Source organism: Diplotaxodon limnothrissa, linkage group LG4 (assembly GCF_057381915.1).
Source record: "Diplotaxodon limnothrissa isolate DT_005_m linkage group LG4, D_limnothrissa_male_GT1.1, whole genome shotgun sequence".
Taxonomy (NCBI): domain Eukaryota; kingdom Metazoa; phylum Chordata; class Actinopteri; order Cichliformes; family Cichlidae; genus Diplotaxodon; species Diplotaxodon limnothrissa.
The window spans coordinates 17,431,200-17,446,972 of NC_140599.1; the positions used below are offsets into that span (position 1 = coordinate 17,431,200).

Genomic DNA, 15,773 nt, shown 5'->3' on the forward strand with positions numbered 1-15,773 from the left:
CCAAGAAAGATGCCAAGCGGATTTATTTTACCAAGTGGATCATCATGGCCTTGCCATATTGGTCCATTTGATTGACCTTTATTATAATTATGAATTTATTTTATTTTCAGTTGCTACAAACGGGACAGACATGACTGGGGGATAGGACAGGGAGAAAGAATGAAAGAAAGAGAGGGAGAGAAAGAAAACCAAAGGGGAGAAGAGACGGTGAGAAGGGGGAGAAGAAAGAAAGAAAAACAGACAAACAAACAAAACACCTGGGTCACCTGTATGGAGAAAAAAAACAGAAGAGAAAGCAAACAACAAAGAGCAACATAATAAAAAAAACGGCACCATCACAATAAACTAGCTAGCAGTAGCTATCAGTAGATACTAAGTAATAAACGATATTGTGCAGCACGCAAGATAGACAGCGCACAATGTGCTTTGAGGCAGCAGCCAAGAAAGCTGTAGTCCACGTCTGTGAATACCCGTGTGTACACCTGTGTGCATACCTGTGTGGATCAGCATGCTTGCATTCCAAAGGTTTCTCCATGTAACGATCTGCTAGGGAGTGTGGGGAGCCACAGCCCCGTCCTCCAGGGTATGAAGCAGGTATGGAGGAGATCAAAACTCCAGACATCCAGAGGCCCCCAGAACACAAGAGACCAAGGAAGACCAACAGAGGGGCAGCCGCGCCACTGTTCCAGTAAGAGCTGAGGAGAGTCCCAGATGAGGGCTCACTCAGCAGCCGCAGAGCAGAAGCCAGGGGGAGTTGCAGTGACGCGCCGGCAGCCAGCTGTGCCTGAGTGACCGAGCCCCAGGCCGAGAGGCCGGGGGCACCCCACCTCCGAAGTGGCCCGAGCGAGCCCCAGGCTCCAGGCCCCGATAAGCGGCCGCCAAGGAGTGAGCCGGTGTGTACCCGGACGCCCACCCCCACACACAAAGAACCACCAACACACCGACACCTGAGGGAGTCCGCCACTGGCAGGGGAAGTGGTGGTGGGTGGAGATAGGCCTCCAAACCTTGGAGGGCCTGAGATGTCCCCAGAGAGGTGGCGTCTGATACCCAACCTGACATATAGACACAGACATACAGGCACACACAGATACAAACATCCATTCCCACCCTCATGCTCTCATATGCACTTACTCCACACTCAACCAACGTGGAGACAGACATAAAGAGACGCTGTACACACGATCACACTCCCCAAGCGTACTCTACGAACCGGGTCTAGGTACCCTTGCCCCTGGAGGGGGGAACTGCACCCAGACCCAGGTGGTGTTACCCTTTTCCCTGTGGTGGGGAGAGGCAGACCGCCCCGACTCCGCAGCAGCAGGGAGGCCCCACACTCCAGACCGCAGTCGGACGACCAACTCCTCCTAGCCCCCCCGCTCCAGCAGGCCGCAGAGAACGGGGGTGAGAGAAGACTCCAAACCTCCCTCCACTCGCTCATTGTAGTGTTGATGCATGTGTGTTCTAAGGTGCATTTAAAACCCAGGAGGGCATGGAGCTACCTGCCAGAGAGCAGCAGGTAAGCGCATAGTCCCTCCTGCTAGCCCTCAATGTCTACGTGTATTCAAAATTGAATACACCACAGTTCATTTATATTATATATCAGATTTGTTATTGGCATTGATATACACCATTGTATATCAATTTGAAATCCTAGGTGACTTCCTGCTTGAGTTATTGCATTCAAAAGATTTTCAGAAAATTTGACCTCTGACCTTGAGTTAGAGGTCACTGAGATTCAAACACATGTGGGGTTTTAGCAGATATACCTATGATATGGATTTCAAAATCTTACGTCACCTTGTTCTCGGGTTTTCACATTCACAAACTTGGGTGTCCATGCTGCCCGCCCGTCCCCCCACCTGCCCATCCAGCGGATGAGTTGGGTCTTCGTAATGTTATTGCATGGACATGTATGACTGCCTTTGGAACTGGGTCATTAGTGTCATTTGTGTTTATTGATGATGTGACTGCAGACAGAAGTAGTAGGATGAACAGTCGTGTTTACTCGTCTATACTCTGTCACATTCTGCCAAAAGCTGCAAAACTGATCAGACAGGGCTTAACAATGCAAACGGTTAATGGCCCAAAATATACTGCAAAAGAGTTTCTCGGGGCTAATAAATCAGATATTCTTCAGCAGCCAAGTCAGTGACCTGATCTCAACCCAAAAACATTTCAGTAATTATAAATGCAAAAGTGAATGAGGTTGTTATAAAGCCCAACGAGGTACCTCAAGGAGAAAATCAGCATTTTAGTGATGGGCTCTAAATGGACTGGGTAGCTTCAGCCTATCCCAGCTTTCACAGATTGAGAGACGGGGTACACCCGTGGACAGGTTAACAGTTCATCACAGGGATAACATACTCAAATCAGCAGCCAGTCACCAATTAATCTAAAAGCCATGCCTTCAGACTTTTTTCCCCCACACATGCAAAGAGAGATCATGCAAATTTCATGATCTTGCAAACCACTGCACCACAGAACACCTTTGTTATCCATAGTCTGTTTTACATTTAAAATATGAACTCATTATGGCAATGATCTAAGGATTTTAAAGTAACACATCTAATAAAAAAAATTGCTTGACCACTTCATAACCTCCTCTAAGATATACATATGAGTGTCTAACTCTTTTCTGCTCCACAGCCTCCACACTTGACACTTCTTTAAGAAACTTTTTACCTCACTGCTTAGCCCTTATTCTGCTGTGTTTTTACTGACAACTTGCTTTGTGGTAACTTGTGAGGGTGAACACACACAAAAGGTTTTGCAGTCATGCAGCTTTTGTTCTAGCTCCTTCAATGTCATATGCTAAACAGTATTGTTATTAAACAGAAAACAGTGCACAGTACACTAGAAGTGTTTTTTGCTCTCTGCTGATTCTAAGAAAAATCAGCCACGAACGACTAAGCACAAGTAAATGTGATCTTTCATACACACATAACTTCAACTATACTCAGAAACAGACAAATCCCAGAGGTCCTTCCAAACTTTGACAGGAATTACAGGAATGGTTTGTTCCGCTATTATTTTGCACCGCTAAAAGACACTGCAATACAGCAGAAATCACATGGGGTTCTCACTAAGTGAACACACCTGCAGGTCCACTGGTCGGGTTTTTGTGGGGGTATTTCATTTCGCCCAGTCAGAACCGAGTGAGGTGCACCATTAATTTCCATTAACAGCACGATTCTGGGGAAGACTCTGGCCTTGCGAGAAAGCACATCCTTCCGTGTAAAGCAAAAAACCCAGGATAGTTTGTTAACCAGCATGACGCATGTCTACTTTCTTTTCATGACATTTAGTGCCTTTTTTACAATGTTGGGTTTTAACAATGCAAAGTATGTGCATAAAAAGCAGTCATGAAATAAAAGCTAAAGATTAACACCGTAACATCTGAACGCACATAGATTAAAAAGAAAAACTCAAAAAGCAGCTTTGTGGAACTCGCAGCTATTGCGGTCATTTAGCAAATTCTGAGAAGCACATGAGACCAGCAAACTGGAAATCCAGTGATAAAGTTGAGGAAACTGTTGCCCCTGAGGCTTAAGGATGATACCTGAGAGTGAAACAGCTCATGGGAACAACACTGAGATTTTCCCACATTTCAAGTTACAGCAGACATTTTTGTCAGGAAAGCGAGCAGACTGTGATACGAGGTTTGTCACTATAACAGTGTGAACAAACCACGGCACTCAGTATAACTTTTTCAATCTAACTTTTGATTCAAAATATGAATTATTAATATATATTTTTTAAAAAGCTGATAGGTAAGCTCGTCTCCCTGCAGCCCTCTTCACGTCACGCACTCAGCACTGTACCAGTGAACAAGCTGCAAGTTAATTATTGTGAAGGTCGTTAAAATTATTGATGGCTGGAGGGCAAAGCTGTAAAGGTACTGCAGGGGCCCTTCCGAGAACCTGTTTGCAATTAACTGACGCAGGACATATCACAGATCAAAATACATGCGCAATTATTGCTCCTAAATATGAACATTTAGCAAGTGCATAAAGTTTTTAACATGTTTGCAGAAGTTATGAACAGAGGTCCAAGTTGCAAGTGTTTTGTTGTTGAAAAGAACCATGCCTCGTGAGACAATATTAGCAACACCATTTTATTTGAGGCCAAAAACAGCCCAAAATACATAAGTAAATAAAAGATGCTGACTTCAAGCAGGTTTATTACATGTAAATTTTCCATGTTTTGTTGCATAAGTACAATGTAGAACATTAAATTTAATAGAATCTGGTTGAATGAAATGAACTTGATTGGTATAATTTCAGTTTATAGCAAGCATGCTTTCTGTAAGGATTAATAATAATATTAAATAAACATTTGATTTATATGAATATGTTTCATTTTACTCTAAATTATTGCTTCATGATTTTGAGTGTTTTTGGCAAACTACAGAAAATCTGCAGCTATGTTAACTCAGGTTTTACTTGGAAAATTTGAGATAAATGCTAACACGGAGCATATTACAAAGTTTTTCCCTGTGCGCTTTAGCAGTGCAACACATGACATTTATGTTGAGCGATGCTATTTAAATCAAAGCTTACTTCCTTTACTTACCTTAATGCTAACATGTTGATATTTAGCAAGTGTGTTAAATAACAAGTAAAGGTGTTTCAGTTGTGTTTTATCTAACGGTAATTTTTGTGCAATGGAGACAAAAGACAAAACACACAGCTGCTAACCACAAAATTCAACATGCCAATGGCTACCAGCTCGGTCGGCTGTCCAATTACTTTTCACTGTGTATAAAAATGTAATTCCTGAACAGTTAATGCAATAGTTTACTAAACCCTGCACTTTAGTCCCATCTTTGATTTAAGATCCCCTTGTTGGTCTGCAGAGGCAATTTTACAACAACTATGTCATCATGCAAACACTTTTGGATCTGGCTGAAACTTACAATATCTATCATACAAAGATATATAAAGGGAGTGCAAAATCTGAAGTATTTATATATATATATAAATACTGCGCGATCCCCAGTACCCCTAGGGGTCCTAGTAGACACACATATGGTATCCATTTCAAAATCCTACATCGCCTGCCTGGCGGGGTGACGTCATTAACCTGTCAGCCTTTTAACAGCTTAGGGGTAAAAATAATAATAATACAGCATGAAATATGATTTCAGACTTTGATGCATTTAAATGAATGCTTTAACAAAGGCATGCATTTTGGCTGAAAAACACCCAAAATCTCTCACACATCATTTGCAGCACTGTCTGTCAAGTCAGTCTTAACCACACCTAAAAGAAATCAGTGTATTGTTTTTGGAATTTGAATTGAAAGTCAGGAAACTTAACATTCTTTCCATGTGATTTGCACACATAGCGGAGAGAGGAGCACAGAGGGGATCAGCAAGAAGAAGAGGAGGAGGAGGAGTGAGCTGCCCTGTGTGGTTAATTAAAGCTGAGAGCTGTGCCCTTCTCCACCCCACAGTGTTTTCTTTTCCTCCCTCTGCCAGGAGGGGGAAGGTAGGATGTCTCTGTCCATTTCAATAATGTATGACAGATGGATCCGAGAAAATAAACTCAAGATGCATGGATGCAGATTATTGAGTGTGCCATAATACACTGAAACCCAGATGTGATTGCTGTCTATCCGCACCTCTCGCCGCCTCAATTTCAAGTTTAAAGTCATATATAAGAGGCCTCCTGAACAAAAGAGCAGTCGGTGGAGTGTCACAGATGACCCAGAGGACTGGGACCGAGATGATGATGACTTTAAGATTAGAAAATGGCATATGTCATACTTATTAATGCAGCATTTCCTGGAGCAGTGCCATTTTCTTCACACCGATTTATGTCTCAAAAAACCCCATTTGATATTTCAGAGACTCTCTGCAAAACCGACAGCGGAAGGAGCCTCGCAGCAGGAAGGGCTCCAGTGTGTCAGTAGCAATTAAACCAGGTCACACGGGTGTGACGGAGATCCAGGTCGCGCCTGTGTTTTCTAAGTTGTTTATATCAATTAGAAAAAGCATGATTTGAGGAGATGAGGGGGTAAAACTTGGGCACTAAATTAGGCACTTGAGACTACTTCGGTTGTGATTGCGTCATCGGAATAAAATACCTGAAGCTTGTCCTGCTGTGGACACTGTGTGTGTGTATGTGTTGCGTGCTTGTTGACTCATGGAGCCATTTAGGTGAGGCAGTGACAGCTGTGACACAGACTAAAAATGGACATTTTCCCCCAAGAATTCTCCCCCCGATGGCACCAGCTGTCTTCTTTAATATAAACAGGCAGCAGAAGACCTCGCTGGTGCTGGTAAAACACATCTTACAGTGTGTGTGTGGATGCTGACAATCCCCAGCTGTTTTTCTTTCTATGCGCAGACATTCACTAAAACCTTCTTTTCTCCTCCGGGAGGTGTCAGTCACTGAATCCAACCCACCCTCACCATCATCTCTCCACCTCACCTCCACCATCCGCCAGTATAAGAAGAAGAAGCGGTGATGTGATGATGACATGGAAACTGGAACAGAAAGAGAGCTAGAGAACGTGCAAAAGTTCATGTAGGAGGAGGGTGATTGTGTTGAGCGCTACATTACAATTTCATATCTCCCCTCTCGGTCCCTGTCAGCAGAAGAATGCAACATGAAACGCAGCTCTTGCAGCACAATCAGGGCCTGACAGGCAGAATAAATCTTCATCATTATGCAAGCTCATGAGCGCATGTGTTTTTTTGTTCTTTGCGGTGAAAGGTTTGAGTTTTAGCCCTTGGGGGGGGGCTATTTTTATGAAAATCAGCAACACGTTTTGGCCATTAACGCACAACTTTTTAATCACTCCAAATGATTAATCGCTATCAAAATTGTTCCCAGTCATTTTTTTCAGTCCGCTAATCCTTGGAGCTCCACTGCTGATGGTTCATCTAAGGACTATTTTATCCCCCAAAATAAAATTAAAAGTGAGAAATCAGCAGCAGGGTTTGTCACATTTTGAGAGAGATTTATATGTTCCTCGGGAAATGTTAACACCCATCTAAAAATAAAGTGAACCTCGGAGCAGGAACGATAACGACCCACTTTCTGCTGCTGTGTTGTCTCCGCTGAAAATTAAATTCCCTAAAGTGCCCCGCCGTGAAAAGGATGATCCTTCCATGGCTGATTGACAGGAAACTAGTGTATTAAATGGAACAGTCATCAAGATTAGACAGTCCATCAGCGGGTAGGCGTACAGCTAAAATAACAGTGAGCCAGCCTGGACCCCAGGCCTGACAAACAGTGATTTCCTCGAGTTCCCAGAGGAGCTGAGAGAGGAAATGATGCTCCGACTCAGTGGAATCATCGCTGTGAAGTGAAGGATGTGCAGATGAGCAACAGCAGTTGTGCCACGGCAATACAAAGAGTAATAAACTGAGATTGACCATCTGTTTTTCATTACTCAAGGCCGCGGGCTCAGACTGGATCCAGCTGGATGAGTATTAGTCCATTAAAGGTGAAAGTTAATCACCTGCGTACTTTCTGATGAGAAAAAAAGTAAATAAACGGGATAAACTCTTTAGTTCTGGAAATCAGTCTAACCTGCTGGTGTTCATGTCAGCATCAGGTTAGAAATCACACTAAAGAAACATTTCCTGCTGAAATAAATACTTGTTATAGGCTAAAATTATTTTTTTTAAAAGGTTCACAGTGAGTATTTTGTTTGCTCAGTATTTATCACAGACTGCTTTATTTATCCGTGTGATTCGTTTCAGTAACATACCGCCTTTTTTATATTTGTCTGCTTTTGTGTTTTTAAGCCTTTGAAAACATGCATTTATTTTTTAAAGGGTGACCGGAAGTGTAACTATGGTGTTGTTTCTACTTTGACAAGTGCTAAACGATTACTGAAATGTGAGTGTTTAGCGCCCTCGTTTTGTCATAGTATGAACTACAGCACCTGGTTAGTGGGAAGGTCGTTGGTATCAGTAACGGTTATGAGATTTTTATGTCACTGCATTCTGTTTTTATTTACATTTTCCCACCATCCCAACTATTTTGCAACTGGGGTTGTATATATACATTATTTATTAAAATCATTCATCCTAAAAATACAGATCTTCTTCTACTTCAGAATCAGAATACTTTATTGATCCAGGGGAAATTATTTAATACTTCTATCAGCTTTCAGTCTTTTTGTCATGCCACCATCTCTAAGGGGCTAGGCGCTGTCTCTGTGAAAGAGCCAAGAGCTTTAATTTCCACTTCCTCCATGCAAAGGTTGGCTACAATACGTGACACTGGGGAGCCCATGGTACAAGCTTTTGCCTGTAGAAGTGCTTGTTGTATTTAAAATATGTGGTGATAAGGCAGAGGTCTAACCATGTGCAAATCTGATGCTGTAGTTGTTTTCTGACTGCCTCAGTTGCATGTATACAAATGAAGAGTGAGACCACATCAAAGGACACGATGGTTTCATGTAGATCCAGGGTAAGTTTCTGGACCTCGTTCGTGAAGTCAGTGGAGTTTTTGATATGACAGGGTGTGTTCCCCACACACGTCGCCATTCAATTACAGTATTTACATTTACCAATCACTTTATTAGATACACTTTGTTAGTACTATGTTGTGCCAATTTTCCTTTTGTAGCTGCTTTAATTCTTCATTGCGTAGACTGACACAGTGCAGGAAACATTCTTTAGAGATTTTGATCCATATTCACATGATAGCACTGTAACATTGCTGCAGATGTGTCAGCTGCACATCCATGATGTGAACCTCCTGTTTCACCACATCCCGAGCTTGCTCTATTGGACTGAGACCCAACGACTCTGGTGGCCATGTGAGATCACCTGAGCTTCGTGACATAGCGTAATATTCTGCTGGAATCAGCCAACACAAGATGGGCACACTGTGGTAAAGGGATGGACATGGTTAGCGTCAATATTCAGGTTGGCTGTGGCATTTAAATGATGCTCAGTTAGTGCTAAGGGGCCCAATAGGGCCTACAAGGTAGGATGGATGGATGTTTTCATGTTGCTTATTCCAAATTCTGACACTACCCTCCAGAAATTGACACTCATTGGACCTGGCAAAATTTCATTGTCCAGTATTGTTGAGCTCATGCAAACTGTAGCCCAAGTTTTCTGTTCTTAACTGACAGGAGTGACAGTCAGTGTGGTCTTCTGCTTCTGTAGCCCATCTGTATCAAGGTACAAAGTGCTGTCTTCTGCATACCTTTGTTGTAACAAGTGCTATTTTATTTACTTAACTGTTTTACTTGCCTTCTTCAGAGAACTGCTGCTCACTGGATATTTTCTCTGTCTTTTTTTATTTTTTACTTAAATGACCTTTCTTCTTTTCTTGTATCCTTTTTGTTTTGCTTTTGTTCCAGCGTTCACTGGGTTGCTTTATTGTGAAGGTTTCAACAGGAAGTACAGTTGCGCCCTCCAACGCAACATAAATTCAATCAACGGCTGTAATTATGAATGTGTTAAGTTCATTTTTTTAGCAAAGATCTCAAACAGCAATACCATTGGCGTTTTTGATGGTCTGCATCAGGGGTGGCAAACATAAGGCCCGAGGTCAATTGTAGACTTTCAACTGTCTTTTTATAATTTTTATAGCGTTTCCTTCCAATAAAGATCTCCTCCGTGACTATTATACATCTCCACTGTTAAATTAATTAACAAATAAATAAATAGAAATTTATCTGTGTAATAACAAGGGCTGTTTTGTTTTACAGCTACAGGATAGTCTGGCCAATGAGTCACCAGTAATTTGTCTGTAAAGTCCAAAGAGTCGTGCTGACAGATGTATTTGATTTATAACATCAGAATCTCTTTAACATGTAGAAAAACTGAGGCATTCTGTTGAAATTCCACTTTCTTATGTTTTATATTAAGTTAATGAATGTGCAGTTAGAGTCGTTAGACAAGACTCTCAATGTACAATGAGTTTGACATCCCTGGTCTGCATTAATGAGGATACTTAATTAAGGATAGTACAAGGATACTGTATTTGAAACGGCCTACTTACTAAAAGCTTTGGGCTCATCAGTTAGATTTTAGTGGGTATTTTAGTAGCACAGTTATGACATTTATTTGAATAATAATATGTTATGAAACGGCTCCGAAACTTTAGATGAACTGTTGTCTGAACCCATTACAATTAGGCTACCAGTTGGATGTATTGAGAGTGAGAATCCAAATAGCTGGGTGTTTTCATTATTTTTAGGACACCGTTCAAAACCATTTCCTGCCACCCAGGGGCAATGTTGTATCATTTTTAGTCCTCCTTCCCTGCCCAAAACAGTGAGAGCAGGTAAGCGGTCTGGGAAGAGGTGGTGCTATTGCGCACGCGGCTCTAACCCAGAGCAAACTGTACTCAGCGTATGCTCTCCGAACTGTTGTTATGGAGAAATTTCCAGTGAGAGGAGAGGACCCGGCAGTCTATTCGACGTCTGCAGTAACAGTAATGGTGCGCTGTCGGGGGCTCTGAAGTCTGTGCGCGCCCGTCGGGTTTTTGTTGGAGTCTTTGAGCCGTGCGCTTCAGCTTGGATACAAGACACAGGATCTGCTGCTGTTGCTTCGTTACCTGAAGTTTTACACTTTGCTGCTTCTTGCATGCACTATTTTTTTCTTTTTCTTCTTGTTCTGAAGCGCATCTGTGGCTGTTCCACTTTGTGTTTTTGTACTGGGAGAGCGCGCGTGTCAGCCAGATATGTTTTCTCCAAGAAGTTTAGCAGCCCTGCAGTCGCTCTCCTAAACTCCAATATTTCCATTTATTGTTATTATTATTGTTGTTGCTGTTGTTGTTATATTTTACTTGAACACTTCAGAAGCTTTAAACTGACAAAGGGGGAAATGGCCAAAGTGGGGAAACCGCGGCTTTGTGTCATGACAAAAGGGGAGAACGGGTATGGATTTCACTTGCATGGCGAGAAAGGAAAGAGCGGCCAGTTCATCCGCAAAGTGGAGGCTGGCTCCCCCGCAGAAGCGTCAGGGCTGCGTGCCGGTGACAGGCTGGTCGCAGTGAACGGAGTAAACGTGGAGAAGGAGACGCACCATCAGGCAAGTAGATGTGTTTATTATTTAACTTGTGTCTTAGCTGGCTGAGCAGGGGCTACATCAACAGGTGACACTGGCTGATGCAGACATCCTGACACGGTGGCGCATAGCCTCCTCCTCCACTCGGCGTCACAGACCAGAGGTCTGCAGGTTATTGAATTACAAAACATTTTGTTTGGAAACAAGGGGCGCGCTGAGCAAGAACTTTACGCAGGCTGTATTCCTTCCCTTGCAGTTTTTTTTTCCTAGTGAAATTCAACAAATCAGCAAGTCTCTAGTCAGTGGCCTGAGCTTAAATATAAACCGGTCCCTGTAAATAAGATCTTAACAAACTGTGTGCTCCTCTATTTGCAAGGCCTGGCTGGTGGTCAGATAGAGTCAGCAGGCTCAGATAATTATTTTCACAAGCTTGCAGGCACACGGGGGAAGATCAGCACCAGCCTCCTCTCTGTGTGCTGTATATTAGGTTTGTTGCAGCTTGAAAGACGAAAACAAACCCTCTGACTATTGTGTTTGAAGTTCAGGGAACAAATCTGCCACCCAGGTGTTTCTAAGGAGCCTCATATTCCTGCTCATATGACAATGATCTATAACAACGACAATGATAATTGTCAGTTTTGAAAACATCGCTTCCCACTATATTCCCACTACAGATGTATGGGAATAAATGGTTAGAAAAACTGATGGATCAGTTGATACAGTTGCTTTGTCAAACAGTAAGAACCAAATAAATACAAAGTTATGTTAAGAAATTCAGTTAAAGGAACACACATACCCCAAAAACCTAGAGCCATCGCCTTTTTCAAAACGTTGCTTATACAGCATTTTTCCTAAAATAAAGATGCAAATCACAGGCCTGCATGTTAAAAGGTGTATACAGCCTAATATAATGGTCAGTAATTATATATTAAACAAGTCCTTGATGGATGGATTGGGACTAATCCTTCATAGGAGTAGCATTTAATTATCTGCTGCCAAACTGTAGAGAATTTAATGTATTCAAACCAAACGTTCGATGTTCCATTCCTCAGGTGGTACAGAGGATTAAGGCCATAGACAACAAGACCAGGTTGCTGGTGGTTGACTCTGAGACCTATGAAAGCCTACGCAGCCTGCGCCTCACAGCAACAGAGGATATGGCCGTCCTTAGAATTGGAAATCCTTCCTCCTCTTCCTCTCCACCTGTGTCTCCTTCTCCAGCACCATCGTCAACACCATCTTCCCCCTCCAAGAAGCGGGAGAACGGCTCTCTGTCTAAGCAGCCCGTCACAGTGAGCGACCAGGTGCAGAAGCCCACTAGGAGGTCACCGTCTAAGGCTGCAAAGAAGGTAAGGACGTGCTGGATCATCACAATGGTCACACTACACGCTTACTAAAGCACTAATATGTGTGTTTCCAGGCTTGTTAAGGAGATATCTGTCTAACAACAAAAGAATTTAAAACTTACAGAAAGAGTGTGTTTTCTTTTTTTCAGTGTGAACCAGCTCCCCAGTAAACCCACAAATAACTGTCAAGCTTCTCGAGCCAGTCATCATAGAAAATTCTTAGAGATTTGTCTGCTTGAACACACCCGAGAGTTAAAAATACGCACTTTGCATTAGAACAGATGGAAGGTAGTGACTGAGTCATCACTTTGAACAGACTCTCCTCAGCATGCTTTCACCCTAGACTTGTTTTCTTGTCGCTTTGCCAGTTTTTGATCAGATACGTAGATAACATTCAGGTTCCACAGTCTGCGTTGTTACGTGTGAATGCAATGAATGCGGGTGAAGCATTCCAGATGTTGTGTTAGAGGTCAAAGAGGATGTGAAAGGTCAGAGGTTAGGAATCTGGCACCAGGCAACGTAGTAACTCTGCAAAAAGAAAATCCACAGAAATCTTGAAAATAAAAAAGTTGCAATACATGAAAAATAATGACCTGCCTATATTTTGAAAGGTTGTAGATCGAGTGTTTTTACAGGACAGTTACAGGATCGCTGTCACAGTTGGTTGCCTAACCTGTAGTAAGCATTCGATACTTTTTATTTTCTCTTTTTTTTTGGATTCACTGCTTATTATTACTCCCCTTTGTCCTGAAAAACAGGAAGCGTTTCCGCCCGCTCTGTCTCTCCTGGAACGCTCTGAGATCTGATCGGATTTGGTTTCAAATGGTCTTTATTGGGGGGAGGCCGAGGCTCAACTTCTATTCTCTGCATTTACACAACATGTGTTTTCACTTAGGCTTGCCTTGCCAATATGTGAGCAGCACTCAGGCAGTCCTTCTACCAGAGCAGTGACAGGCCCAATCAGTTAAATCTTGGATGCGTGTGTTTGCGTGTGTGTGTCTTTTGTCCAGCTCTGGCTTTGACCTGTGGGGAGAAATCCTAGTACTCGGTTCAGGAATTGCTCAGCGGTCTCTCGTTTCTCTTTTCTGTCTTAATGAGTCTAATGAAAGAATTGAAGAAAAGCTCAGCAAGATGAGCCAAAAAAAGGCATCTGTGGTTCCGAATAAAAAACGAAGGAAACCTGTTGATGTATCAACAGTTCACTGAAACGACTTCATTTGCTCAGGCACCGTGACAGATAATCAGCTTCTTTCTATTTTTACTGGCGCAATGAAGAGTTCCTCTGTGGCCTGACTGATTCCTGTGAGCCTCCAAAGAATCGGACTTCTTCGGACATATGCAGACTATTGGCACAGCCTGCTGATGCAGCACGTCCCCTTGTTTGGTGTTTACAACAATGAAAGTGGAGGGGAAAAACACACAGACCACCGAAGAAACACAGAATAACCGAGACAAGAATAAACTATAAAAATACATAGTAAAATACTCCTCCCAATTCTTTGTTTTTGATTCTTGTAAAAGTTTCTTTTTGCTCATCAAAGCAGGAGAGCCAGACCGCTGAGCTAAGCAAATTTCCTCATAGGTTTCACTTTTTTAAGAGAAGGTAGGAGAGGGAACTAGAGACAGAGCAGATAGAAGGAACCACAGCCAGTGCTAACCTTGAGCTTTGCAAGAAGAAGTTTCAGGAAGTGCTCTCTCCTCTTTGCAGTGCAAAGGAGTCACACAATGAGGGAGAAAGATGGGTTGTGCATGTACCAGTATAGCAGTGAGGGTGGTTGTGCATGTACACAGTGTGTTTCCAGGGTCTAGCCTCCTGCTGGGGATGTTTTTTTTTAATTGGATACCTGACCCCCAAGCTGTTTTATGTTACTGGTGTTTTTAATTTGCACTTTCAGTTCACTTTGTGCAGATTATGTTTGTATATTCAGTGAAAATCACAAATTTCAAGCTATAGCCGGTTTTGCACACGTACATTGTTCATTTTCGAGCTATTACCTGGTGAAGCTGGGTACGTACCAGATTTCAGGAATAATACCATGCTAGCTTCCCAATGAAAATTCAGTGTAATGTCCAAATGAGCACATGTAAGAAAAGAGTGCCCTGGCTCCTGAACCCATGCGCTGCCCCTCACCAACAAACACACCTTCTAGTTTTCAGAACTCTGCCACAGACAGTTTCCTCCTGCTGTACGATGGGAGAAAGGGCAGATGAGGCGACGTCAGAGCTGCATTGTGACCTAAAATAGATAGACTTACCTCTGAATCCACGAAAAAAACACCTTTAAAATAACATATTAACATAAAAGGACTTGAGAAAGATCCTATGTTTTCTTCAATACGAAAATTATCCAAAAAGAACAGGAATTCACTTCATGCCTGTTCAATGGTGCCAGTTTTCCTAAACGTAGACAAGTATGGCTCAAAATGGGTTTCAAAGTTGGAACCTACTGCTAACTAACTCAGTGAGAGCACTGTACTTTTTATTTACAGCAACAAAAATCACAAAATTATTGTTAGGGGATGGGAGGGGAGGTGTAGGAGGTCCCAGTGTGTCAGCTGCAAAGGGAAAATCTGGGCCATGATCAGTTCAGTTTCAAACTATGTCCGTCAAATGCCAAACTTTTATTACAGCTTGTGTTTTTTTTAATATCCCCTTGTCTGCTGAACGAATAGAAGCTTCGACAGCCACAGATCATGCAGGTCTAATAGCCTAAAATCGCTACATGCGTAAGAAACATGACATAAACTTTTTTCTGCAACTGTAATTACTTTCACATTTCCCCAATAAATATCCCCATGAGAGGGATTTGTGTGTTTGTGCATGTGTTCCCCAGGTTACATGACACTGTCTGTATTTTCCCTCTGTTTTATGGCCGCTCATCCCCCAGGTTGCTTTTTTCCTTTGCATTCCTCTCATGTTTACTTCTCTCTTGATTTGTGGTACAGCAGAAGGAGTCGAGAGGGCGACGGCTGAGCGATGGATGGACTGGCTGTGTGTGTGCATGCATTCTAAATCAATATCCTCTATATATATATATATATATATATATATATATATATATATATATATATATATATATATATATATATATATTTATATATATTTTGCAGACACACACATGCGGTGAGGTGTGTTATGTGTGTGTCATTAACACTAAACCTTAAAGATGAAGCATTGGGTTTCACTTTCTCTCCAGAACCTGTTTTGAAACAAGCACACACACAGACATGCATGCTCACGTACACATTTACCTAGAACAGCCAGTGAAGGATATCACTTCCCAGTTCATTAGTTACACCTTGCTAGTACTGGGTTGGACTTTTGCCTTCAGTGCTGCCTTTAATTCTTCATGGCACAGATTCAACAAGGTGCTGGAAACCTTCCTCTGAGATTTTGGTCCATATTCAGATGAGAGCGTCACACAGTTGCTGCAGAGTTG

General features: G+C 42.3%; 1 protein-coding gene across 2 annotated transcripts in view; it reads left to right on the top strand.

Annotated features, from left to right (window-relative positions):
* Window positions 1-10,309: 10,309 nt before the first annotated feature.
* The window catches only part of LOC146633556 (Na(+)/H(+) exchange regulatory cofactor NHE-RF2), a 43,811-nt gene continuing 38,347 nt past the window's right edge, over window positions 10,310-15,773 (top strand). For both annotated transcript variants that reach the window (XM_085351534.1, XM_085351535.1), the window contains exons 1-2: window positions 10,310-11,012; window positions 12,041-12,337. In XM_085351534.1, the coding sequence (XP_085207660.1) occupies window positions 10,566-11,012; window positions 12,041-12,337 (744 nt within the window). In that variant the 5' untranslated portion in view covers window positions 10,310-10,565. The remainder of the gene's footprint in view (window positions 11,013-12,040; window positions 12,338-15,773) is intronic.